At 42.1% G+C, this 24,932-nt stretch overlaps 3 protein-coding genes across 4 annotated transcripts in view; all 3 read right to left on the bottom strand.

The window, feature by feature from the left end:
* Positions 1–372: 372 nt before the first annotated feature.
* On the bottom strand, positions 373–5,284 carry LOC141758724 (putative protein MSS51 homolog, mitochondrial). The gene is made up of 6 exons (XM_074620353.1): positions 5,136–5,284; positions 3,318–3,470; positions 3,067–3,191; positions 1,831–2,394; positions 1,605–1,698; positions 373–923 (listed from the first exon to the last, which is right to left on the bottom strand). Exons 1-6 carry the CDS (start codon positions 5,258–5,260, stop codon positions 719–721), a joined length of 1,266 nt encoding a protein of 421 aa, XP_074476454.1. The 5' UTR covers positions 5,261–5,284; the 3' UTR covers positions 373–718.
* A 519-nt stretch (positions 5,285–5,803) lies between these two features.
* Positions 5,804–18,695, bottom strand: mss51 (MSS51 mitochondrial translational activator). Its single transcript, XM_074620418.1, has 7 exons — positions 18,442–18,695; positions 15,774–15,951; positions 15,482–15,631; positions 12,686–12,810; positions 11,799–12,362; positions 8,069–8,162; positions 5,804–7,669 (listed from the first exon to the last, which is right to left on the bottom strand). The coding sequence occupies exons 2-7, from the start codon at positions 15,929–15,931 to the stop codon at positions 7,462–7,464; spliced, it is 1,299 nt and encodes a 432-aa protein (XP_074476519.1). The 5' UTR covers positions 15,932–15,951; positions 18,442–18,695; the 3' UTR covers positions 5,804–7,461.
* Positions 18,696–19,177: 482 nt separating this feature from the next.
* capn15 (calpain 15) overlaps positions 19,178–24,932 on the bottom strand; it is a 44,076-nt gene continuing 38,321 nt past the window's right edge. For both annotated transcript variants that reach the window (XM_074618989.1, XM_074618988.1), the window contains exons 11-12: positions 24,342–24,520; positions 19,178–22,328 (exon numbers count right to left, since the gene is read on the bottom strand). In XM_074618989.1, the coding sequence (XP_074475090.1) occupies positions 22,151–22,328; positions 24,342–24,520 (357 nt within the window). In that variant the 3' untranslated portion in view covers positions 19,178–22,150. The remainder of the gene's footprint in view (positions 22,329–24,341; positions 24,521–24,932) is intronic.

The following is a 24,932-nucleotide window of genomic DNA, read 5'->3' as shown; positions in this document are numbered from 1 at the left end:
TGAGGAAAATATTTATTGGTAACTATTTATATGTACTGTATGTTGCCTAAACTCATGTGAAATATTAGTCTTAGTTTTTTAAACTTATTATGTTATTTACAAAAAATATCATAAATCCTGCATTGCAGTATAAATAAGTGTTCAGCTGGTGACAATATGATATTAAAAAGGTTGTTTTGGCGATGTCGTATTGTTTGGCGTATAATTCTCATACCTTATTAACAGATACATGTTTTATTTTTGAGTATTTCTTGTCAAATTAAAATGACTAGAGGTATACACTGTAAGAAATGGATTTGAAATTAGAAGAAGCAAAGCTGTGTTAAACCAGAGTGGATAATGCAGTCTCCCTCGTATTTAATAATTCAACCATTTCATTTAATATAAGTAGACATTTGACTGCTTCTGCAAAGTTTTATTGCCTCTCTGATAACACAACAATAGTTCAGAGACAGAATATTCAAATCTCACAACTCTGCAGTTGCAAGATGAAAATGAGATAGCGAATGCAAATGTCATAGCACACTCATAGCTGTCACCAAAGTAACGTTTCAACAATAATATGTATTCACACACCATTTTATAAAACATTATTACATGATTTAATTGTAAGAATAAATAGGCATATACAGACAATACTTCATAGTCCAAAAATATCAGAGTTCCAGTTGTGAGACAGCAGTGTGTGTGTTCAGCACTTAGCTCCTTCAGGCCTCCTTCAGGCCTCCTCTGGGTCCTCAAGCTCCGCCGTCTCCAGCAGACCCTGGAAACAGAAGTAGTGGGAGTTGCAGTAGTCGGGAGGCTTGTTGGGAGAGGAGCCAACCACTTCTGGTTTCAGGGACGCGAAGGGGCTGGCTCCGCTTCCCTTCATGTCCATCTCCAGCTCCAACAGGATCTGCAGGGAGTAGGTCATCTCCGTCTCACTGCGGGCGGAGGACGAGAAGCATCAGCAGCCATTAAACATTATATACGACGTTATGGATGAATTCATATGGATGATATGAGAGCAGGGAGACTGTGGTTGACTGTGGAGACAGCACAATTAGTCATAGTCATAGTCAAGTCAGCACACTGACACACTGACAGCTGTTGTTGCCTGTTGGGCTTGAGTTTGCCATGTTATAATTTGAGCATATTTTTTATGCTAAATGCAGTACCTGGACAATATTTGTCATTGTTTTGTGTTGTTAATTGATTTCTAATAATTAATAAAAACATACATTTGCATAAAGCGAACTTATTTGCCCAAGTTAAAGTAGCTATACCATACTATAAAAATACTCCCAAATGTACTTTAAGTATTAAAAGTACTCATCATGCAGACTGGCTCCTGTCAGTGTTATATTGTTATAGGCTATTATTGGATCAATATTATTACTACTTTATATACTTATGGGTAGTTTCATCTATTACAGTGCTTTATTTTGTAGCCTGATGATGCGTTGTTTATGCAAAAAGTAGCATTAAATGGAAATATTCAAGTAAAGTAAAAGTACATTTCAAATTGTACTGAAGCACGGTATTTGAGTAAATGTACTTGGGTACTTTCAAACATTGCAATTCTGTAAAGTATTCCACAATATGTGTGTGGCTGTAACACTCACTTGAGAGCAGTGAAAAGGGAAGGAATCTCATAATCTCTGAGGAGCAGCAGTGTTGGAAGCCAACCCTCCTCCAGACCCTGACTGGCGTCAAATCCTTCACACAGAAAGGAAAACAAATGAAAAAGAGTTCAGAGTAGCTAGCAGTTTACTGTCAAACACACACAAAATCAGATTTCACAGTTTAAAAGTGTTATATTTTTGTGTAATGGGAGAATGATGTTCTCACCAGGGTGAAATCCAACCACCAGGTCTGGTTTGGCTGCTTCCTCTGTCTCCACCAGCTCCTCCCAGAACTGGTGGTAGAGGCCCTTGTAGGCGCTGACGTAGACCCTCTGCCTGGGTCCGGCCCCGCTGAGAGGAGGTCTCACGATGGGGCCGTTCACCACCTCCGGTCCCACCAGGACTATCCCGATACCCTGGTGTTCAGGGAACATGTTGCTCAGCTCGTCGTAGTCGGTCAGTCTGGCTCCCAGCGTCTCACTTTGGCCCGCTCCCACCAGGTGAACGGTGAGAGGTTTGGAGTGAGGGTTGAGGCCGTACAGCCTCATCGCCAAGGCGATGGTCATTGGCCTGGAGAAGAACTCGCTGCAGACCCTCCACAGCGACTGCCTCAGGTCCTCGTCGTCAGGCTGAGATCTGCCAGCGTTGGTCCACAATTCTTTCATGTTCGCTCCGTTTAAAATGGGATCGAGGCGAGCTGTGAGATCTCCCTGCATCGCAAGCCAGTCGTCCCAGCCTTTAACCTCTGAGTGGGGCTTTGACCATTTCTCTGTAGGGAATGGAAGGCATCCTGAAGATAGAGAAAAAAGAATGAAATTAGTTTAGTAGTTTAAAGGTCCCATATCGTGCTCATTTTCAGGTTCTTACTTGTATTTTGTGTTTCTATTAGAACATGTTTACATGCTGTAATGTTAAAAAAAACCTCTATTTTCCTCATACTGTCTACCTGATTATACCTGTATTTACTCTCTGTCAGAAATGCTCCGTTTTAGTGCATTTAAACGGAATTGCAACAGAATTGCGTTGCCAGGCAACAGTTTGGGTCCATGTTTACTTCCTGTCAGCTGATGTCATTAACATACACTGCAACCAGGAAATAAACTGGGACACATTTAGAATGTTTACGTTTAAAACCGTGTAATGGTCTAAATATTGTATATTTGTGACATCACAAACGGACAGAAATCCTAACGGCTTGTTTCAAACGCACAATTGCTGAATACAGGGCTGTGTGTATTTCTCTGTATATTAAGCGCTTCGATACTTTCACAGTATTTATATAAAGCACTTAAATCTGCTTTATAATATAAAAGACATGAAAATCTTACTTTTTACAATATGGGACCTTTAATAGATGTATTTCATGAGTTTTGGTAACTATCATCTCTTGCATATTCCTTTCTTGGAAGAAGACTGATAGTATTTTCCTGCTTTTGTGGACTGTCTTTCATACATGTTTTACCTTTGAATAAAAGCCATTCCACAACTCTGTCAATGGCAGCCAGACGCAGCTGTGAGCAGAACTTCTTGTGTTTGGGCCAGTCCTCCTTCTGACAGTCTTTACAGCAGTAGTAAACATTTAGACATCTGTGCAAAGACGGGAGAAAAGAGAGAGATCTTTGATTGTGATTGTAAAATGACTCACTTTGATGAAGGAATATCTCGGCTGCACAGGCCTGCGGGGGGATATCTTGTTATTTTGGGTTTTTTTACCTTGCACAACGCTTCAGGCTCTGTGGGTTTGAAAGTTGATTCGGCTGCTTCTCGCAACAGGCACAGATTTTAAAAGATTCCTCCATCTTCTCAAACATCTCTTTTGGAGACTGGAAGGCCATGGCTTTACCCCCCTTGGTCTCCAGACTAGCTCTGGAGAGACACATAGAAGAAGAACAGAATACAATACAATTTTTGACTAGTAACTCATTAGTAATAAACAGTTAAGTTATAAACACCACAAGTTAATATACTGTAACTATGGCTGTCACAATATCAGATTTTCACTACAAGATCATCTTGGCCAAAATAATTCACGTTAACGATATTATCAAGATATCCATAAAAAATGGTATCAGTCAAATTCATCTTTATTATTATCATTTATTGTGCGTTTTATCTCTTTTTTTGGCAAATGTTACAATTACACTCAAAATACAAGTGTAGGGAGAGAGAGAGAGTCTGTAACCATAACTGTGTATATAAAATGATTTAAGAGGTGCTGGATTATTTACACAATATTACCACATATGTATAATTAACATGATATCAATATTTCATTTTTTAAATATCAAGGTTATCGTCGGTATATCGTGGCACCCCTACCTGTAACATCCCTTATCAAAATGAAATGTATTGAAGTGTGCTATTAGTATACTTCTTTTGAACTTAAAATAAGAGAGTATACTTTCAGTTGACTTTTTATGTAGTTATCAGAGATATACGTAACAAAAGTTCACATAAGTATACTTGGCTCATACTGACAAGTACATAGAAAAGTCTAATTATACTTTGTCTTATACTGACAAGTATCCAGAAAAGTCTAACTATACTTAGCTTATACTGACAAGTATCCAGAAAAGTCTAACTACACTTAGCTTATACTGACAAGTATCCAGAAAAGTCTAAGTATACTTAGCTTATACTGACAAGTATACGAAAAAGTCTAAGTATACTTAGCTTATACTGATAAGTATACAGAAAAAGTCTAAGTATACTTAGCTTATACTGACAAGTATACAGAAAAGTCTACTTGGCTTATAGGCCAATTTACTTAATCTTTTGATCAAGATATACTTAAGAAAAGTATAATTAAGTATCCTTGCCTTATAGGCCTACAGAAATAATAAATACTTGGCTTGTAGCTGTGCTTACTTTTTGGTACAGTAGCCTATTAAAGTGTGTGAGAGTTTGTAAAAGGATGTTTTGATATGAATTTACTTCAATTCATCAAGTTTTTGGATTATCCGTTCACCGTAGAGGCATGCAAGAACTACACATTTTTTTAAAATTATTTTTTCAAATGTCATCACAAAACATCAAGTCACATAGCAAAAGGAACAAGTCTCTTTATGTTATACATGAATCATTGGCTAAGTAAGTTTACAAAGTATACTTTCATGAACTAAAAAGCAGAGACAAGTCATTTTTTGCTAGTCCAAGTCAAGTTTCAAGTCAATTTTAGACAACGACATATAGCTTGTCTATTTCCATGTCATAGCAGGGTAACCAACCACAGGTGTGATTGATCAAATTAATTATGGTCCCATTCCATTTAGTGTCAGAGCAATCCCAGTGAGCCAGCATGCACACTACCAGAGCCCTGGCACACCTTAACGGAACAGGGCCATCATTAATGTTATTAATTAAACCTGTGTTCAAACCCTGCAGTGACAATGTGAAAATGGCAGCTGTGAAAAGCGCATACATTTCTATTATTAGCCTGGAACATTTGCTCCAGTATGAAGAGTGACTACATACATGCACAGATTCCTAATGAGTTAACATATAAAACATGTTGCCTGAAGCTACCCTTACCTCTTAGTGTCCGTCATTTGTAAATGAGTCTCACTCTTGCTGTTTCTTCTTCTTCTTCTGCTGCTGCTGTGGTTTGTTATGTGAGAGGCCTGCTGGTTCTGGTTGGGGGGCTGCTGGTGCCACATATATATAACACCTGTTCTCTCCCTTCTAGAAACATCTGACAACTCCAGACCCTTCCTGACTGGCCATATGACAACATTCACATCTCTGAATAGTTTTCATGGCAAGAAAACACCACAAACCACTCCATCACTGTTGGATAATATCCCAACACAGAATTATATTTAATCAAAATATAACTTAAGTCATTTTTAATGCTAACTCACCATGATAAACTTAAAAAGCCCCACTATTACAACTACACTATTCCACTTTCATCCACTAGAGGACAGAGTCACACTGTAAACACTCTGCAAGACATTTCCCCTCCTTATGAAGCAAATAAAAGAAACACAATGGTGTAGTGGTATTAACTAGTCAATCGATTAAAATATTTAATCACGATTAATCGCATAATTGTCCATGATTAATCACAATGAATTGCAAGTTAATCGCACATTTTTTATCTGTTCAAAATGCACCTTAAAAAGGGAGATTTGTTAAGTATTTAATATTCTTATCAACATTTGGAGTGGGCAAATATGCTGCTTTATGCAAATATATGTATATATTTATTATTGGAAATCAATTAACAACACAAAACAATGACAAATATTGTCCAGAAACCCTCACAGGTACTGCATTTAGCATAAGGAAACATGCTCAAATCATAACATGGCAAACTGAAGCCCTACAGGAAACAACAGCTGTCAGTGTGTCAGTGTGCTGACTTGACTATGACTTGCCCTAAACTGCATGTGATTATCATAAAGTGGGCATGTCTGTAAAGGGGAGACTCGTGGGTACCCATAGAACCCATTTTCATTCACATATCTGGAAGTCAGAGGTCAAGGGACACCTTTGAAAATGTCCGTGACAGTTTTTCCTACACCAAAATTTAGCGCAAGTTTGGAGCGTTATTTAGCCTCCTTTGCGACAAGTTACTATGACATCGTTGGTACCAATGGTTTTCTAGTTGTATATGATGCCAGTATCTTCACTCTAGCTTTAAAACTGAGCCCGCTACAACCTCCGAAAGATCAATTGCGTTAATGCGTTAAATAAATTAGTGGGGTTAAAATAAAATGTGTGTTAATGCGTTGTTATCGTGTTAACTTTGACAGCCCTAGTGTGAACACATTGATATCAGTGTCATGATTGAGCATTATTAGTTATTTTCACACATTAATCCAACAAGCAGCAGAGCAATTCCTTTACAGATATCAGTTTTCTACATACAAAGAGTATTCTAATGTGCCTTGACCACTGCTAAATTGTAGGAAAATCAATATGGATGTATATCAACAAGGAAAGAGGGCCCATAAACCATTATCTTGAAAGTGGGTCTAAGAGTAGTTTTGTAGGCATGAAGTGGCATTTTTTAAAGCTGCAACAGAGGCAGAATCCTGTGATATGTCCATGCCTCCAACTATAATGCAATCCCTTACAACAGGCCTGCAATAGGTGAAGCAAAAAATGTTCAGTTTTGTTTGTTTTTTTGAGACTGTGTCAGACAATCAGGCAATCTTATCTCGTGGTAATTTCTAAGCCTGTGGCTCATGCTGTTTTTTAGATTGCGTTGTATTGTACGGTGTTACTGTTATCAACCCTGAAAAAAACTGAAAACAGCTGTCAAACAAATGCTGCTTGGCTTTTTGGCCCTTTTTTTATTGTAAAGAGACAGGGAAAAGGCCTATGGAGAGTCTCCACACAGCACATAACAACTATTATATTGTCTGTACACATACTCACCATTCAGAGTCCAGCTACGAACAGAATCACAAAAATAAACCAAATTCATCTCTGTATAATTCATTTAGGTGTAATTTTAGATCACGAGTTACATTAGTATGCATATGATCTGATTTCATGCAGCTATTGGGAGATTTGGGAATTTGTCCAGCCGCAGAACGAATTACAGGGAAACCGTCAGATGACGTCTGAACTCATTTTGGTCTCATTACATATGCACACCCATGACCCTTTGTATCACGCTACCATGCTACCCCGGGGCCCCAACAGAGTGCAAACCTTTGTACCCCGCTGCTGCCCTCGGGTGCCATCACACTACATAATGAGCTTTGAGTGATTTCTGTAATCTGTCTCATTAATTCATTATTTCAGTGTGTTAAGTGAAGCGAAGGTGCGTTTTTCTCACTTTCATGCCTCATATTCTGCGTCGTTTCTGTGAGAAATGTCTTTAAAAGGGGAGGACTTGAGGCTCTTAATTGTCTATCCCGGGCTCCTCTAAGTCTTCTTGAGGCCGCAGTCCCTGGAAACGGACGTAGTGAGAGTTGCAGTACACTTGGGTTTTGTTGGGGCAAGATTGGACCTGCTCTGGTTTCTGTGAGGTGAATGGATTGGCTCCGCTGTCCCTGATGCCCATCTCCAACTCCAATAGGATCTGGAGTGACGACTTGAGCTCCATCTCGCTGCGTGGAGACAAAGAGAATCAATTCATCAAGTGCGTTATATTGTCCATGAGAGACTGAGAAGAGATTAAACACCATCAATAACTTTGCTATATCATCAAGTTGGAGTCTACAGGGGGAGTTTGCAGAGAGCGCCCGCAGCAAAAGAAATAAATCTTTTCTTCAATTTGGCCTCTGTACAAACAGGAAGCTGGTATTTTGCCACCAGAGGGAAGGAGTGTGAAGTGTGGAAGGAGTGGTGTGATCTGGGCTATATAGCTTTGGATAGCAGATGGTACACAATGTGAACTTATTTACTATTGCTCATAGGGCAACGGATGTTATTATCCATACTATATGTTTCAGAGTTACCGTAATATATGGAAAGTCAATAAATACCTCAGAAATGTAGTGACTAACCTGTACATGGTGTAGAAGGTTGGGATGTCAAAATCTCTGAGTAGCAGAAGGGTGGGCAGCCAACCTTCAAGGTGACCCTGGTTAGCGTGGAACCCTGCGTTAAAAACACACATGTGTAAGAGATGCATGATAAGGTACTCAAATAGAAGATATTTTATTTAGATACAAAACAAAATCAAAAGTCAACCTGATTGTGCTGCGAAAACACCAACCAGACCACCAGTTCTCCCCTCGAGAAGTTGTGCAACCAGCGTGTTAAAGTGGAAACAGAAAGCTTTTCAACTGGGGATAGCTACCGGGAAAAACAAAAAGTGCTATCCTCTTCCTGTTTTGATAGTGCAATGGTTGATGGTGCCGTAAATCGAGCCTTCATTTTCCCGGGAGATCGTACCCGGTGGCAGAGAGAATTGCATAGTGAAAGCCAGGCTTATAGAGAACCAATCTAAACGCGATGGTGTCATCATTCTATAGCCATTACATTGTGTAATCAACATTTACTTCACAACGATAAGTTAAAGCAAAAAAGTTGTCTATTGCCACTTTAAAGCTACTACGAGGAACTTTGATTTTGTGTTGATTTTGGTTTCTGTGGATAAAAGTGGTAATGTTTATGAGCACCAGAGTCCCTTTAGAAAACCTCTCATTTTACTGCAGGATGGTCTGAGGAGGTTGTGTTGCTCTGGCTCTATCTGTTTGGCCTGGAGAGGAGGTTGTGTTGCTATGGCTCTATTTATTTGGCATGGAGAGGAGGTTGTGTTGCTCTGGCTCCATCTGTTTGGCCTGGAGAGGAGGTTGTGTTGCTATGGCTCTATTTATTTGGCATGGAGAGGAGGTCGTGTTGCTCTGGCTCTATCTGTTTGACGTGGAGAGAAGGTTGTGGTTCTCTGGCTCTATCTGTTTGGCATGGAGAGACGGTTGTGGTTCTCTGGCTCTATCTAATTGGCGTGGAGAGGAGGTCGTGTTGCTCTGGCTCTATCTAATTGACGTGGAGAGGAGGTGGTGTTGCTCTGGCTCTATCTGTTTGGCGTGGAGAGGAGGTTGTGTGTCTCTGGTGCTATCTGTTTGGCGTGGAGAGGAGGTCGTGTTGCTCTGGCTCTATCTGTTTTGCATGGAGAGGAGGTGGTGTTGCTAAGGCTCTATCTGTTTGGCGTGGAGAGGAGGTCGTGTTGCTCTGGCTTTATCTGTTTTGCATGGAAAGGAGGTTGTGTTGCTCTGTCTCTATCTGTTTGGCATGGAGAGGAGGTCATGTTGCTCTGGCTCTATCTGTTTTGCGTGGAGAGGAGGTGGTGTTGCTCTGGCTCTATCTGTTTGGCGTGGAGAGGAAGTCGTGTTGCTCTGGCTCTATCTGCTTGGCGACACCGGGAAGCTGCTTGACATCCTCCTGGATCCACCTTCTCACATGTGTTCACATTACATGTATTATTTTTTGCCATATGGATTGTCTATGTTGTATTTTCATTATGTTGTTACTCTATACACATGACATCTATTGCACGTCTGTCAATCCTGTTCAGATTGTAAAACCCCCCTGAGGCAAATTTGTGATTTTGGGCTATACAAACAAAATTGACTTGACTTGACTTTGCAGAGTGGCAAAGTCTGTAAAAAGTCTGGTCTTTTTCCCCAGCGAAGTGAGGATCGAACAGATTACGCTTGATTAGTCTCCAGCCAGCCTTGTCTTTTTCTCCTGTTAGCTAGAATATATCTCCTTCTGGACGTGCCACTGTCAAGGGTTTTGCATTGAGCCTAATTATCAGTCGATATGACAAAGTTAATCTCACTCCAAACAAGCTGGCCTTGTTTAAAAACTTCAGAAAGCTTGTTCTAACTTAACCTTGCATCACACCAGCTGGAAATTTAGAGACGATGTGTAGTGCAGCAGCCTGGCTGTATTCATGCTGGGTTGGGTTTCATAATCCTTCAGCATATTAACTGACAGATGTCACTTTCCCCTGACTCCCCCTGACTCTGGTTTATATCAGTAGTATGTTGTTTTTTCTGAGCTGCAGGGTAGCGTGGTGAATAGCTCACCCTTCAACCAGATGACTGAGGTTCAAGCCACCGTGGCAGCAAATACTGTAAATCCATCCGGCTTTAGTGTCCTTCAGTGAGCAGCAAACAGAGAATTTCCCTGCGCTGATCAATAAAGTCTCACATTATTAGTTTGTCCAAGAGAATGACGTAATCACAGATTAAATTTCAATCAGCATCTTGGAAAAACTATGCATGTTATGAATTTATTAAAGCATCAGCTGTTCAGTACATTACTAGTGTGGTTGTACTGGGTTATACAGTAAGTGTGTTGGGGGGCCTCAGAGCATGCCACAGATGCAGAGAATTGTTAAGACCCGTGATACTTGGCAGGCACACAGATGGTATCATGTTATCCAGCGCCTGCCACACATCTTACCGGGGAACTGCAGAAAGAGAGGATTTTGATTTTAATAATGCATGCCACGATACGAACATCCCCGAGGTTACACTTCTCATCATGATAAAACATTTAACAGGGAGTAAGCGTTTAGGCCTCCAGGAGATAAGGTGACGAAGAGACGGTACAGTCTGACTGTTAATGATTCTGCAATAAGTTAATGGAAATAGACTTAATTTGTTTCCTGGTCTGAAAAGTTGTGAAGTGTGAAGATCCAGTTTATTTCGTGGATAACAAACAGCCATCCTCTTTGCAACTGTCTATCTTTGCATGGATGACATTACTTAGCCAGCATCTACCTGCTTTGCGAGAGCTGACAGTGACATCACCCTCCGCCTCTTACTCTCTAATTCTCTACTGCTTTCTAGCAGCCATTTCCTCTCTCATTCTCATTCTCTCTGTGACTTTCACACGCACCTTCCTTTTTTTTTTTTTATTCCTTTCGTCGCGCTGCCTGCTCCCCTATCACTTAAACAGTGTCATAATGCGGTGCTCTGCCAGCTTTGCGGTATGAAACGCAGCCAGGCACTCAGGTAGTTTACTCCTCGCAGGATGACTAATTCCTGTATATTTAGCTCCAGTGGAGCCTGCGGTGATAACTGAAGCCAGGGGTCCTGGGTGAGGCTGGGTCGGAGGGCTTTACTGCTGCTTCGCAGGTTAAAGGGTCAGAGAGCGGATTCTGTGCGAGAGCTTAGGAGGTGTCGGGTTGTGTAGTGACACTTTAATGAGGTGGTTGCCTGTGAGAGTGGACGGCAGATGTCTGTTTGTTTATGAAGTGAAAAAAGTTGCAGTGTGTTTAAGCAACAATATCCATAATTCAGAAAAGATTGTTTAACATCAGTGATTTTGCACACGTGTTCATCACAGTGAATCTGAGGAGGGGGCTTTCAAAAGGGCAGCTTACCGACATTACGCTGAGTCCAGCGATCAGAAGCCAAACTCTTTCCCAGCTGCTCCCATTAATCACCCAAATCCCCAATAAAAGCCTGCCGCTAATGAATGGGGCCACATCTAGTGAGTTACACTCTCTCCTGCTTGCTCTTTTCTCTGAAAGAGGTAATTGTCAAATGAGCATAAAGGGAGAGACGAGTCACCGGTTCTCCAAGACAGCTGACCACTTAAGCTGAGCGCTTTCTATTTATAGCCGGCCGCGATCATTATGTTCTTTACTGTTTGATTTAAAAGCATTTCGAGGTGGAAGTCTCCTTTCAACCAGACGTATCTCAAGATTTATTGGTTGCGCAATCACTTGTTGTTTGATCGTGTTTGGCAGGATGTTGGATGTAGGCCTTCACATACCAGGATGAAATCCAACCACCAAATCTGGCTTGGCTGCTTCCTCTTTTTCCACCACATCTTCCCAGAACTGGTGATAGAGGGCTTTATAGGCGCTGATGAAGACCTTCTGCCTGGGGCCAAACGCCCTGAGTGGAGGCCTCACGATGGGGCCGTCCACCACCTCTGGTCCCACCATGACTACCTCTATGCCCTGGTGTCCAGGGAACATGTTGCTCAGCTCGTCATAGTCTGTCAGTCTGGCTCCCATGGATTCATTGTGAGATGCCCCCGCTATGTGAATAGTGAGTGGTTTAGCGTACGGGTCGAGGCGGAAGCTTCGCACGGCCATCCCAACTGTGAGAACTCGAGAGAGGAACTCGCTCTGAATCCGCCATAAGGACTCTCGCAGGTCAGAGTCGTCCGGCCTCGGCCTGCTTGCATTCTTCCAAAGGGTCGCCATGCTGGTGCCGGACGAGATGGCGTCTAGACGTGACGTGAGGTCCCCCTGCATGGGAAGCCAGTCGTCCCAGTTCCTCACCTCAGCGGCTGACTTGGACCACTTCTCCGTGGGGAACGGGAGGTCTCCTGTGTGGGTGGCAGAACATTTATGATGGATTTATGCGACATAGAACTGAGGACACAGATTCGTGTTGATTCACGTCTTGTACGTTTACATGGTGTTTGAAAAGCAATCAGAGAGAATTCAAAGGCTGAGGAACTTTAATTAAAATTTCAAAAGCGCACCAGTATCACATTGTGACTTTCTGTCTCTCAGGCATTTAATTTCTGCAGCTCATCCTTAAAATATGCCATCTCATTAATGATGATGAATGATTTTTGTGTTTTGTGAACTCAAACAGCTATCAAGGCGTTTCAATTTCAACAGCGCCGCCTTTTCATTTTCTCACCAGTGAACATCAGCCACTCCACTAGTCTGTCGATGGCCACCAGGCGCAGTATCTTGCAGACCTTTTTGTGCTGAGGCCAGTCCTTTTTCTGACAGTCTTTGGTGCAGTAGTACACATTCAAGCACCTGTGAGAGAAAGATGGGGGGTAAAAAGAAACGCAGGGAAATTAAATGGAAAGAAACGACACGGGGCAGAGGAGTTGAAAAAGATGAACAAAAAGCAACACTTTAACTTTATATCCCCAAACTACAGATATTTAAAGTCCCTAGAGAATAAATTCTGATGACTTCGGTGATCCTCTGACCTTTCATCTATAGCGCCATCATCAGGTCAAAATTTCGGTTTGCCCTACACTTTGGTTCATGACCAAATACCTTGAACATTAATGATATTCCCATCAGCCTCAGCTGTTTGCGTTTAGTGCTAATTAGCAAGTGTTAGCATGCTAACACGCTAAACTTATAGATGTTGAAAATGGTAAACATGGCATACCTGCTAAACATCAACCTGGTTGTCATTGTGATTGGCGCATTTGAGCACATAGTGGGATCAGAAAGAAGGCATTATTATAGGTGGATGCATTAGAGGCTGTGACAATCATGACTTATCACATTCACTACTTTCACCCCCCTTTAATCAAATTGAATCGGGCTATAACCCTCATGACCCACTGACAGTTTGGGAGTCCCGTAGAGAGTTTCTCTCAGAGGAAACTTATTGTTGTCTGGGACTACGGAAATTATTTTTCAACTCTAGTTTTGAACCCGAATAATCTCGATTACATCATGTTGCTTGCCACAGCCTCAGGCTATTAGAATAATAAAAGGAGCTCAGACGACATTTAAACCGGGACGATTTGGTAGTGACTGTTGAAAACTGTTGACTGTTGAGTGTTTTATAGATATTTGTCGGGACTCGGGACACTTAGCTTGAAACCGGGACAATCATGGACAAACCGGGACAATCACGGACAAACTGGGACGTCTGGTCACTGTATTTATGGGTGCATTACATATAGGGTCCTATGCTATGCTGTTAAGCCCAAGCCCTATCGCTTGGAGAGAAAAAACGCCTAAAATAACATACCCAAAATTGATCAGGAATAGCTCCTCATAAGGCTTATATGCAGGTAAGAATCTAAGGAATATGAATCTATTGTAAGTTAACTTAAGTCTATTACCATTACAGAGAAAATGGAGATGCAATAAAGGAAAAAATAAGATTTTTATCGTCCCCTTGTATAAAATCTTAATTACAAAGGCAATTTCACCATTATAACAAATATCTCATGGATAATGATGTAACTGAATGTATTCTACTACAACTGGGACTGATAATTGGATGAAAATGCACTAGTATACTCTGAATATGACACATTGATGAGACCTTTCCAAGGGTTTTATGTTCTCAGCAATGCATGTTTCTCTAGGTCAAATGTTGAAATCCCCCACCTTGAAACCTACGCCTCGAAATTTGTAGTCAAGACAGTTTTCTCTTTTTTTTTTAGACACTGATATCTCCATGGTGGCTGAACGGATTTTTAATATTCAAACTGCATTTGAAACGTCCATCTCCCTTTGTTCGTTTGCAATTTGAACTGCAAAGATAGCACTTACTAATCTCTTACAATGTTAGTTTATATCAAGATAACAACATAGGACCCTGGGGACATAGGGATGAGCCTCTCTAGGGATAGAATATCTTGTTTGTATCCAGACATAAATAGCATCTTACATTCATCTCACCCATGTTGGCCTTCTCATTCGGTTGCAAATTCGTGACACTGAAGATGAATTCTGTCCTGTTTTAGCCGACAGCTGGCAAAAACAGCCGCCGTAGGTAGAGGCTGGAATTTATTACTGATTATACGACCGCTTTGTGCGGATGTGGGCTTTTGTGTTGTCACACGGTTTAAGTGGCGGGGTAATGTGTTGGATTAGAGGTCTGACAGCCAGCGCCAGTTGGTGCTTTGGGAGACTATATTACTTTACCTTGCAATCATTTGCGGCCTTCGAGGCACACGCATTTACATAAAATCATTTATCAGCCTACGTGTTCTGCCATGGCACACTTTGGGCGTACTAATCCTCCAAAGGAGAAAACAAAACAAGGTGACGAACCACAGGTGCCCTTGAAAGGTGAAGTATAACACACTTCTGCAGAGACGCCTCAGCTTTAAGAGCAATAAATATGAATCCGAATGAGAGTGAAAGCGGTGAGGGAAAGTCACAAGCAGGCACCGTTGGACTATTGTTGGTAATTCTCAGATGTCAGAGGTCTTGAGGATTTTACTTGTCAGCAGTTTTTTTTATCTGCTGCTGCTGCTTGTAACATTTCTTGAGAGAGGCAGTGGCAGCTGAGAATTTCAAGGAACACACATGCAAGACTGTGTGTGTGTGAATCAGAGAGAGAGAGAGCGATAGAGGCACAGAGAAGCAGAAGAAAAATGAGGCACAGAAGCAATGAGGCAGCATACTGTTCTCTCAGTACACTCCTTGAAATACACTATGTGATGTTGTGACATTATGATCTGCTGTTGATGAAACACATTCAGAGGGATTAGCTATATTTGCCATTGGCCAATGTCCACCTTTGTAGAGCTGTCCACACCTTGGTGGACTATCATTCTGTCGCTGATTCAACGGAAAGTGGTAATGCTTCACACATGACAGCTATTGGAACGTCCTGGCCGGATGATGACAGAGCTGATCAGAGAACGGTGTAGGTTTCAGTGGCCCAAAATATTCTGATTGTTAAAAGTGATCAGAGTTAATCGGTGTTAATGCTAGCACTCACTTGACGCAGCGTTTCAGGGTCTGTCCCTCGGCGAGGTGCTCGGGGAGTTTGTTGCAGCTGGTGCAGAACTGAAAGGTCTCCTCCATCTTCTTGAACATCTCCTTGTAGTTGCGGAACGCGACCCCTTTAGCCTTTCCCTCAACGGTAGCCCTTATTAGAATCAGACACTTCATTTGCCAAGCACGACACATGTTCAAGAATTTGGTGGAATTTGAGACACTAACATGTAGAGGAAGTGCAACTTATCACAAACAGTATATGCCATTAATCTAAGTCTGGATGCAGTTTTTACCTGTATTCTCCGTAGTCATTCATGTTGAGCTTGTTGAGAATCACCTTAGAGAGTCCAGGAACATTGGACTCCAGAGAGTAAAAACCAGATAGGACAGAAAAGACGCTGTCGTTTCTCGGGGCGTCGGGCTGTGTGAGCGCTGGGATCTGGGACGCCATGTTGTGGCCTTCAGTTTCCACTAGGAGAGGAATAAAGCATTAAATAAATAACACTTCATGTTATATTGTACTGTATTGAACATCTATTGCTCAAAGAGGAGCTATTATGCTCATTTTCAGGTGCAAACTTGTATTTTGGGTTTCTACTAGAACATGTTTACATGCTTTAAAGGTCAAAAAGCTTTAATTTTCTAATACCCTCTGTCTGAAACGCTCTGGTATTATACAAATGTGTTACTTGGTGACATCACCACGTTACGGGAGAAAAGGCGGGACTTAAAGCGCGGCGTTTCAGATAGTTCAGAAGCAGTGTTTCTGTGACGGAGAGTAACTCCCTTTGCCGTGGACTTTGGACTTTGTAACTTTGCAGACCTTTTACATGCACAAACAACTATATAACACACTAAAGGAAAGGGAAAAAGCACAAAAGCATAATAGGTCCTGTATAATGTTTGGTGCATTTTAAAGGGTGGAGAGACATTTAAAGAGTAAGGTGTACTCCAGGACACTGTGACATCATTGATGCTGTATGTAGTCAGAAGTTTAAAGGAACAGTGTGTAACATTTCGGGGGATCTAACGGCAGAAATTGAATATAATATTCATAACTATGTTTCAATTAGTGTATAATCACCTGAAAATAAGAATCATTGTGTTTTTGTTAGCTTAGAATGAGTCCTTCTTATCTACATAGGGTCCATAGTCCGCCATGTTGCTCCGCCATGTTTCAACAGTAGCCCAGAACGGACAAACCAAACACTGGATCTAGAGAGAGCCTTTCGCGTTTTTATGTTACCTGAAGGCCACGTAGTTCTCCGACACGCTTGTGAAACTGTTGTAACGTGAGCCGCAGAGTGCAAAACCGTGGTACAACCAACCAACCAACCGCCGTCTGACTTCTGTTGCTCGTAAAGTAGTGTTATTATGGTAAAGATGGCCTCTGAACGAGTGAGACCATGGCTTTGCACTCGGCAGCTCACGTTACCGCAGTCTTGGAAAGGGAGGAGTGAGCGGAGGGGTACTCAGTTGGTTGCAATCTGCAACCACACCACTGTCCCTTTAAAAAAACTAAAGTTGGCTCAACTTTTGCATGACCACAACTCAACATCCTCGTCCTGGCCAAATCAAACATGCAATGCGTTTTGGTGTCTGATAAGCCTTTAAACTCACGTATCTGTCACTTAAACTGGACCTGGATTGTATTTCTCACAGCTACCAGAAACAACATAGACGCAGCCGCCCGGCACCAGGTCACACTGACACGTGAAGAAGCAGGGCTGGAAATGTCGGTGGAAGGACACCCAAGCTCACAGAAGTATTTGTTCTATGCACCCTGACATCCAAGTACCACGCTGCACTGACACAACAACGATTTTCACTGCTATTAGAAGACTCCAGACAGGGTTTGAAATGCTCCTCTTGATAATGCATCACTGCTGCCAGGACGCACAAAAGCTATTTCAGAACCGATGATAACATTTAAAAAAAAAAGGCACACAAAGCAAACTGCTGCAGATTTTCCAAGTAAGACTACTTCAAGGATATACGAGCCTTTCACCAAGCAGCAAACAGGCTATACATAAACCGAGATGGTATAGATTCCTATTCTCAAGGCTGACATAGGTGTCTAATCTCAACACAGTGTGAAGTACACACACTATAGACTGAAGACCTGTGTGCTTTAAAATACAACCTCTCTCATTCACATACACTCGGGCTTGACGGCCCTGATGACAGAAGCTCTCATGACAAGAGGATTCTCAGTCTGACGGAGGCTGCGTCAGGCATGTTCCTCAAGCTGCGCCATCGCGCCAGTGATCCTTGACAAAAAAATCCTGTGGTTGCCACAACCCCTGTCGTCCTCTACTTGCATGTCACATGCTTCATTTTTCTTGGCCTGACAAGTGGGAAAAATAAGAGGGGGGAGAAATGTGATCGTCTGGTGGTAGCTCACGTAGCTCCTTAAGTCTTTCTTTAGATTTTACTAACAACCAAGACTTTAAAATCATCTGAAAGAACATAATATTGATTTATTATTAAGTATTTAATCAAACTTTAAGTTTTTAGATAAAGTGTCAGTATTGTTTTTCCTGTTTATTGTGATTAAACATATATACAGCAGTGCTTAACCTGGCTTTGATAACAAACTGCATTTAACTCTGCACAGTAGATGCTAGATTTTATCACACTAATGCAGTTTTGACATGAAAACAACTTTCCCTCTACTTTGAGGAACTCTGTATCTTTTCAATTCCATACCAAGTGTTGCTGGGGAATGATTCAGCCTTATCATGTCTGCAGACTAAATTGAAAGGCCTATATCTAATTAGCTCCTTCGTATCTACAGAGCGGGGTTGGAAAATGAACAGATTTCCCATGAGAGGGCAGATTTTTTTTTTTTTTCTCTTCTCACATATGACGTTTTTAGCATGCAAAGTTTATCTGGCTACAGCATTATCACATTTTCCCCCTGCCTTAGGTGGATGACTGAAGACATGGACAGATACTTACCTTTGGTTCCAGATGAGCCGAGTGCCTTCTAAGTTATTCCTTCTTTTTTCTTGCTGGAAGAAAGTGATTGACAACTCCTTATGCTGGATGTCAGCACCTCATGGAACCTTTACTGTGTCTCTGCTGGGGTCAGTAATAAACTTAGTATCACAGAGACAAAGTTGGGGAAGTAGACGAGGGTGGGTTGTGCTCCTGGCATCTGAGGATAGGAGGGGGGGAGAGGGGAGTTGTTTGGGTCCGGGAGGGGGTTTGCCTTGGAGGAAGATGGGGGGGGAAATAGAGAAGAGAGGAGTGGAAAGCAGGACATTTTTAGAAAAAGAAGGGTGGGGTGGAGGAGGATTGGGAGAAGAGGTGGAGAGGACACATAAACACAAGATACCAGAGAGATATATATCCGCCAAAAACATTTTGTCTGCTGGGAAGAGTTCAGAGATGAGAAGATGCACATCACAGGGCAAAGCAAAGAGGAACCAATGATAACAAACACATCAGAAAGTGGATTTCTGGAATCAATAATAGCGCAGTAAACAAGTCGACATGGAAGTGAAAAACATTTTGGATATGTAAATACATTATCCTTTCATCAGTGTGCTTTTCCACTTAAATATTTGCAGCTTGAAAGCTTTGACTTCCTTATTATTCATCAAAAACAAAAAGCTTTAACAGAAAACAAATCAAATCTCATTTCTGCTTTGACCTCTGTCAGGGTTGTTCGTAATAATGACAAATGTTAATGTTAATTTAAAAAAATTTATTTGGTCCATCGGAACCTGAGATTGGAAATTAAACATACATATGTTTGTACACATATACTCATTTTCCCCTCCCAGAAAAGATCAATAAAATATATATCACATTCATCAGAGTTCCATTTTTTTCAGCATTAGTTTTCATTATTTTCATTTCTACTATCATACTTTCATTTTTTTTTTTTTACAAGTTTAAAAGGGTCAGTTGATTTTTTTTTTCTATCTTATGTGTGGCTTAAGTTTTGCCGTCTGTACAATTTACAAGGAGGGAACCAGACAACGGAGAGGAGGAGGGAGAAAAAGGCGTTGTTGTGTTGGCCGGTCTGTGACAAACCAGCTTTTCTCTTCGGCAGCAGGGGGCGCCCCCGACGCACAGAAGAGTCGCCTCCACAACTTCACAGAAGAGGTTTCACAGGACACCAGCGAGAGCCAACATGAACAATTATGACAAAAAAAAACATAGTATAAAACAAAAAAAAATCTCATGTAAATGTAAAGTGATCCAGCGGTGACACTGAATTCTGAGGTGCGTCGTCATTGCAGGTGTTTCAGTGCAGGTTTCATTTCTTTGTGGAGCAAATCCCTCTAAAGCCGTAACATCATCATATTCCTTTATCTGTCATACATCAGTCCAGTATTCAGCATTTGACTACAGGCCTAAAAAAAAATCACTTATACAAATAAATTAAAGTTCACACTCACACACAGGGCAGACAGACATCTGAAAGTGGTCATTATGTTTCTTTGGAAAACATATTTACAGCTACTTTAACTAACTGGTAGTCTTCTTACGAGCTGTCCTGAAGATGACATGACGTACAGCCTATCAGTCGCGGTTGTGCAGAATAAGTAAGCAAACGGGACACAGTGCTTTCATCGACGCTACCGACAAAACGCTCATGAGAAGTTGCATGTTCCAGCACTTTTTCAAGTCCTGAACTGAATCATCTCATGAGGGAACTTTAATATTTATACTTAAAACGATCTTGACATAAAAAAATAGCTTTTTTTTTTTCCTCCAGCGATTATCAGCGTTCAAGTTTTTCCCCCCATTTCACTCCACAATACATCGACTTGAAAAAATGTCTCCCACATCCTGTTACTATAGTACCACGTTAGTCTTTCCCCCAACCTCTCTCTGATAAAACATCTATGTTGCCATGGTGAAGACTGAAAGATCCTTAGTGGAGCAGGAGTAATGGCTTTGACACTGGAGAAATTGGAACGAACAAGCGGGCGGGGGCCCCCGACGTTAAAACAGCTGTAGGCAACCCATCCTTTGAAAACGACGCAGACGAAAACAGCGAGGGGGAAACTAAACTATTTTCTGTGTCACAACATGTCTCAGGGGGGTCCCTTCTCTCTCTTGTTATGTGTGCACGCAACTCTGACAAAATGGAAATTTGTTATAACACGAGGAACTCTGTGCCTGTCGCTAATGTGCGGTCGGTGTATTCTTGAGGGAGGGCGGCCCAGATGCTCGCGCCGCACCCAAGCAAACAAAAAATGGTCCCTGACCTCCCAAAGTAAACTCGGCATCTTGTCGTAAGAGCTCCCCCGGCGGCAAACTGGCTGTTCAAACAGCAACTAGCTCCTCTGGTACTCCCCTAAGTACACCAACGTGTCAATCAAAACACTGGCAAAGAGTGAGAAACTGACCTTCAGTACCGAGAAAGATCAGATGCAACTTTTTGGGAGGTGTCACAATCCAAGAGTGCAAGAAGCAGCTCCGTTATAGAGAGAGGGGGGAGCTGCTCCCAAAGTGTGAATTTATTTGTGGAGATATAAACTGACTGCTGAACTGGATGAGAAAGAGCCCAGCGTGCCCCGAGGGGGTAAACTACAAAGCTGGTCATGTAATGACTCGCCTCCAGCGTTTAGACCCCGAAACTGAGGCTGAGTGAAAATGAATTAAAGTAAGCGAGAAGAAGGGGGGGAGGGGGGGGGGAAGGATTGTTGTTGCTCTGTAGGGAAAAAAGCCAAAATTGTATGTTAGTCTATCGAAACACAAGAGTGGGAATACTATTATGTGTCAAGATAAAAACCTCTCGACACCACAGCTTGGCTAGTGAGCTATCTGGGCGCCGTACACCTGCCGCAACATCAGCTTTTACTCCAGCTTCTTCTACAAATCACGGGGTTTGGTCCTGAGCTAGAGAGAGCGCTATAGACAGCACTGCGGTGATGAGGTGATGACAGAGAGCGGGGACAGACTGTATGAATGATGGCTTTTTCTACGACCCTCAAAAAACACAAATATGGACAAGACGGCAACAAGGGGCCGCTTATAAAACAAGTAAGACCGACGTGTCTCGAATAAAAAAAACATGTATGACTATGAGTGGAACTGGAATATGGGTTTGGCTCATTAAGTACCGTGCTGATGAGAGCTGGGCGAGATAAACTCCCCCTGAAGTCTCCCGTCCTTGTGGACGACATAGGAGAGGGGTAAGTGTCTGACCGCTGCGGGTGATTGGCTCATAGTTTGTGGGCCGGATAATGGCTCAGTAGTTTACGGCACTCCGCCCTGACTTCTGTGAAGAAAGCAGGGTCGTCTCCAAGCGTACTCAGGGGATGACATCCGTTCCACGTACAGCGCTCGTACCAAAAAAAAAACGTCCAGAATTTCAAGTAGTCTGAACTGGATCCCGTTGAAAAATTGTTATGTGAGTAAGTCCAGGTCACTCCATGTGGCCCGCTTCCCTCATTTCATCCTGACATGGCACATCCTCTTGGCATGGGAGAGAGCGCGGATGAAAGTGGAGCATCAGGAGGACAGCACATAAACGCTGCCCATTTATGCTTTACATTCAGGTGTGTGTTCATCCAAAAAATACCCCACCTTCCTCCATGTTTCAGGGCTGCACACACCGCTCGCCCTCCATCGCCTGGTTTTTCCAGTGGTCTGACAGTTCATTGGATAATAGTCTTGTGTGTATGTGCGAGACGGTGGGCGGTGGTCATAGCGGCCTGGGCCGGTGCAGGCCGTCAATGTCCGGGGTGAGCTGCGGGCAGTGGGTGGCCTTGGTGGGCGTCCAGTCTCCCAGGGAGGCCTGGGCTGCCTTGCGGTGAGCCAGGCGGTGGGTGATGGAGAAGCCGGCGTTTCCTTCAAGCTGTGAAAGCACCACCAGCACCTGCCTGCAGGGGGAGACAGAGAGCGTTGGGGGGGATTAAAAGAAACCGAGCAGCTCCAGTTCAAGGCCTTTCTAGCTTCAGTTATAAGGCAGATAAAGCACACGGTGACCATTCTGAATACAAATAAGGTAGTTTTCTGTTGTGCATTGTGTATGGTGGAGAAGTGAAGTAAGGGACTGTATGAAAATTACTGGGGTGCGGAGGAGGGGGGGCAAATCCTGTATTTTATTTCATAAAAAAGCAAGACACCCCTCCTTTAACATCTCAAATTATTATGAGTGTTATATGTTGAATACTCGATTCTGTTTGGTCAATTACGGCATTTTACGGTCTGTTATTTCTTTATAGCAGACCGTTGCTATGTATAACAGACCGTTGCTATGTATAACAGACCGTTGCTATGTATAGCAGATCGTTGCTATGTATAACAGATCGTTGCTATGTATAACAGATCGTTGCTATGTATAACAGACCGTTGCTATGGATGCAGTTCTGATCTCGGAGTCTGGAGGACCATTTTTGTGTCAAATTGTTGATTTCTTAAGTAAGTAGCTGTGTAATAAACGGGATAATGTACAGTGAGCGGGTCATTCGGGTCCATCACCCTGTCGGGGTATATTTCACAATAATGACCGGCTCGCTCTACATTATCCCTTACATAATATATATTTGTGGCAAACATTACGAAATGGTGAAAATACAGCAACTCTCTAATTACGAATAAAAAGCTGCTGAATAAACGGTTATTATAGTTAAAACTAAAGAGTGAACCAGGAACAGGCGACACGTCTGTGGCTGCTGATGGACCTGAGTCCACCAATATTTTTACCCCACTCTGCATTACAATCAATAAAAATAAATATGAATTAGTTTAGATCTTTTTGATGGAACCGTTTTTTTTTGTTGTTTTTACAATAAATCGCACAATGGAAGACTGAAATAAACTAGAAATCCAGGATGAGAAAAAAATAAAAAAGACCCTTCCCTGCTCTCTCCAAAAAGTCAGACTTCCCTCCTTCAAACAAAAATACATTTCTCTGGCTAACAATTATTGTACAGTCCCAAAGTATGGTGCTGATCTTGGAACTGTTTATTAGCTAGTCAGCGAAATTATGATTGGAGGAAGACAAGTTGCTTAGTCAGCACTCTGGAGTAGCTTGTTTTTCTGATTCAGTCTATTTTGAGAACAAGATGAGGTAACATGGTGACAGGAAATGAGAAAAATAAAAAAAGTGCTTCCTTTGACTGTGTTATTCACACTGCCAGTCTAAAGGATATCTGAGTGCACCCCAGTGAGAATCCTGACTATGATTACCGAGCTGCTAAATGCTTTTACCTGTGAACTGATTGTATAATAGCATCAGAAAATAAAACTGTGATATTGCAGTACAGTGTTATTATCAAGTGAACTGACATAATGTTCTTGTTAGAGGAGAGAAAGGGACATTAAAAGGCATGGTCCTCATGCATGGTGACTTTTTACAGTTTCCCATTATGTGTGGGACATAACTTCAAGGTGATAAGGTTGTAAATTTACATTAATGTGCGCTGTAATGTGTCTTTGCGACTGAAACATTCATACAGGATATGTCCAAAGAACCTAAATTTCAGATAAACCTAATGGTGTGTGAACGACTCCACTGTGCTGCATTTCACAGGTGTGTGTGAGCGTACAATATTTTTCAGCTCTTTAAATCGTTGGCTTTTAACGGGCAGAGAGAACAATGGGGACCAACTGAAAACAAAGGCATCTCTAACTGTGCTGAGACCAGCCTAAAGTAGATTATTAAGAAATACGGAGCGCTAATCCTCTGGGATCGCTGCCGTTTATAGAAGTGTGTACAGATATAATCGTCTAAACGGGGGGATGTTTGCTGCTGCACCTGTACCAAATGTTCCCAAAGCATTTAATCTCTTCACTTGCAAAATCTATTCAGGTTCTTCCAAGGTGAAAATATAGCTTGATAAAAAAAAAAAAGACTTTCAGAATAAAGATGTGTGTGTGTGCGTGCGTACCTGTGCAAAGGCGGCACGCTGTCGATGGTCTTGAGGCTGCCGCGCGTGGACACCACATTGAAGCTGTCAGTGCAGTCGCAGGACACGTGGAGGTAGTATTTGGGGTGGCGGTTCTCCACCACCACGATGAGCCCCGCCCAGCCGTGGGTCAGGTAGTAGCACGTCATGCCCTCGCGGCCCTGAGAGTACGGCACACATGGAAACACATGGAAATGTGAGCAGGAAAGACGTTTTTCTCCCCCCCCAATACAACATATCTTGTGACAGCAGTGCATTCTGGTTTGTTGAGGCAGCAGAGAGACTGTTAGATGTCTGCTTGTGTGACTCTTAAAGGGTTAAACGTGCTTGTTTTTTCCACTGACAGGCTCAGATTGTTATTATAAGTGTCTGACAACATTATGGAAAGGGCCCTAAAGAGAAATAAAACATTTTTCTTTACCTTTTGCTTGATCCAGTCTGTTTATTATTGTGTCCGAGTCCCGCTTCAAGGAGAAGTCTCGTTGTGAAATCTGAATATTCGTATACTCAGATAAATACGGGCGGCCATCAAATTCAAAGATCTCATACGCATCGTCCAAATCATCTAAATAT

This window comes from Sebastes fasciatus, chromosome 20, assembly GCF_043250625.1.
Source record: "Sebastes fasciatus isolate fSebFas1 chromosome 20, fSebFas1.pri, whole genome shotgun sequence".
Lineage (NCBI taxonomy): Eukaryota > Metazoa > Chordata > Actinopteri > Perciformes > Sebastidae > Sebastes > Sebastes fasciatus.
The sequence above is the reverse complement of the archived record's forward strand: the minus strand, read 5'-3'. Positions and strand labels throughout refer to the sequence as shown.

Excerpts from the sequence above, each read along its gene's own strand:
- LOC141758724 (XM_074620353.1), bottom strand. The coding sequence starts at position 5,260 with ATGTGGCACCAGCAGCCCCCCAACCAGAACCAGCAGGCCTCTCACATA. Across the intron at positions 3,192-3,317 it reads AGCCTGAAGCGTTGTGCAAG|ATGTCTAAATGTTTACTACT; the intron begins GTAAAAAAACCC and ends GTCTTTGCACAG. Across the intron at positions 924-1,604 it reads TCCCTTTTCACTGCTCTCAA|TGAGACGGAGATGACCTACT; the intron begins GTGAGTGTTACA and ends CTCCGCCCGCAG.
- mss51 (XM_074620418.1), bottom strand. The coding sequence starts at position 15,931 with ATGGCGTCCCAGATCCCAGCGCTCACACAGCCCGACGCCCCGAGAAAC. Across the intron at positions 15,632-15,773 it reads AATGACTACGGAGAATACAG|GGCTACCGTTGAGGGAAAGG; the intron begins GTAAAAACTGCA and ends GATTCTAATAAG. Across the intron at positions 12,811-15,481 it reads ACCCTGAAACGCTGCGTCAA|GTGCTTGAATGTGTACTACT; the intron begins GTGAGTGCTAGC and ends TTTCTCTCACAG.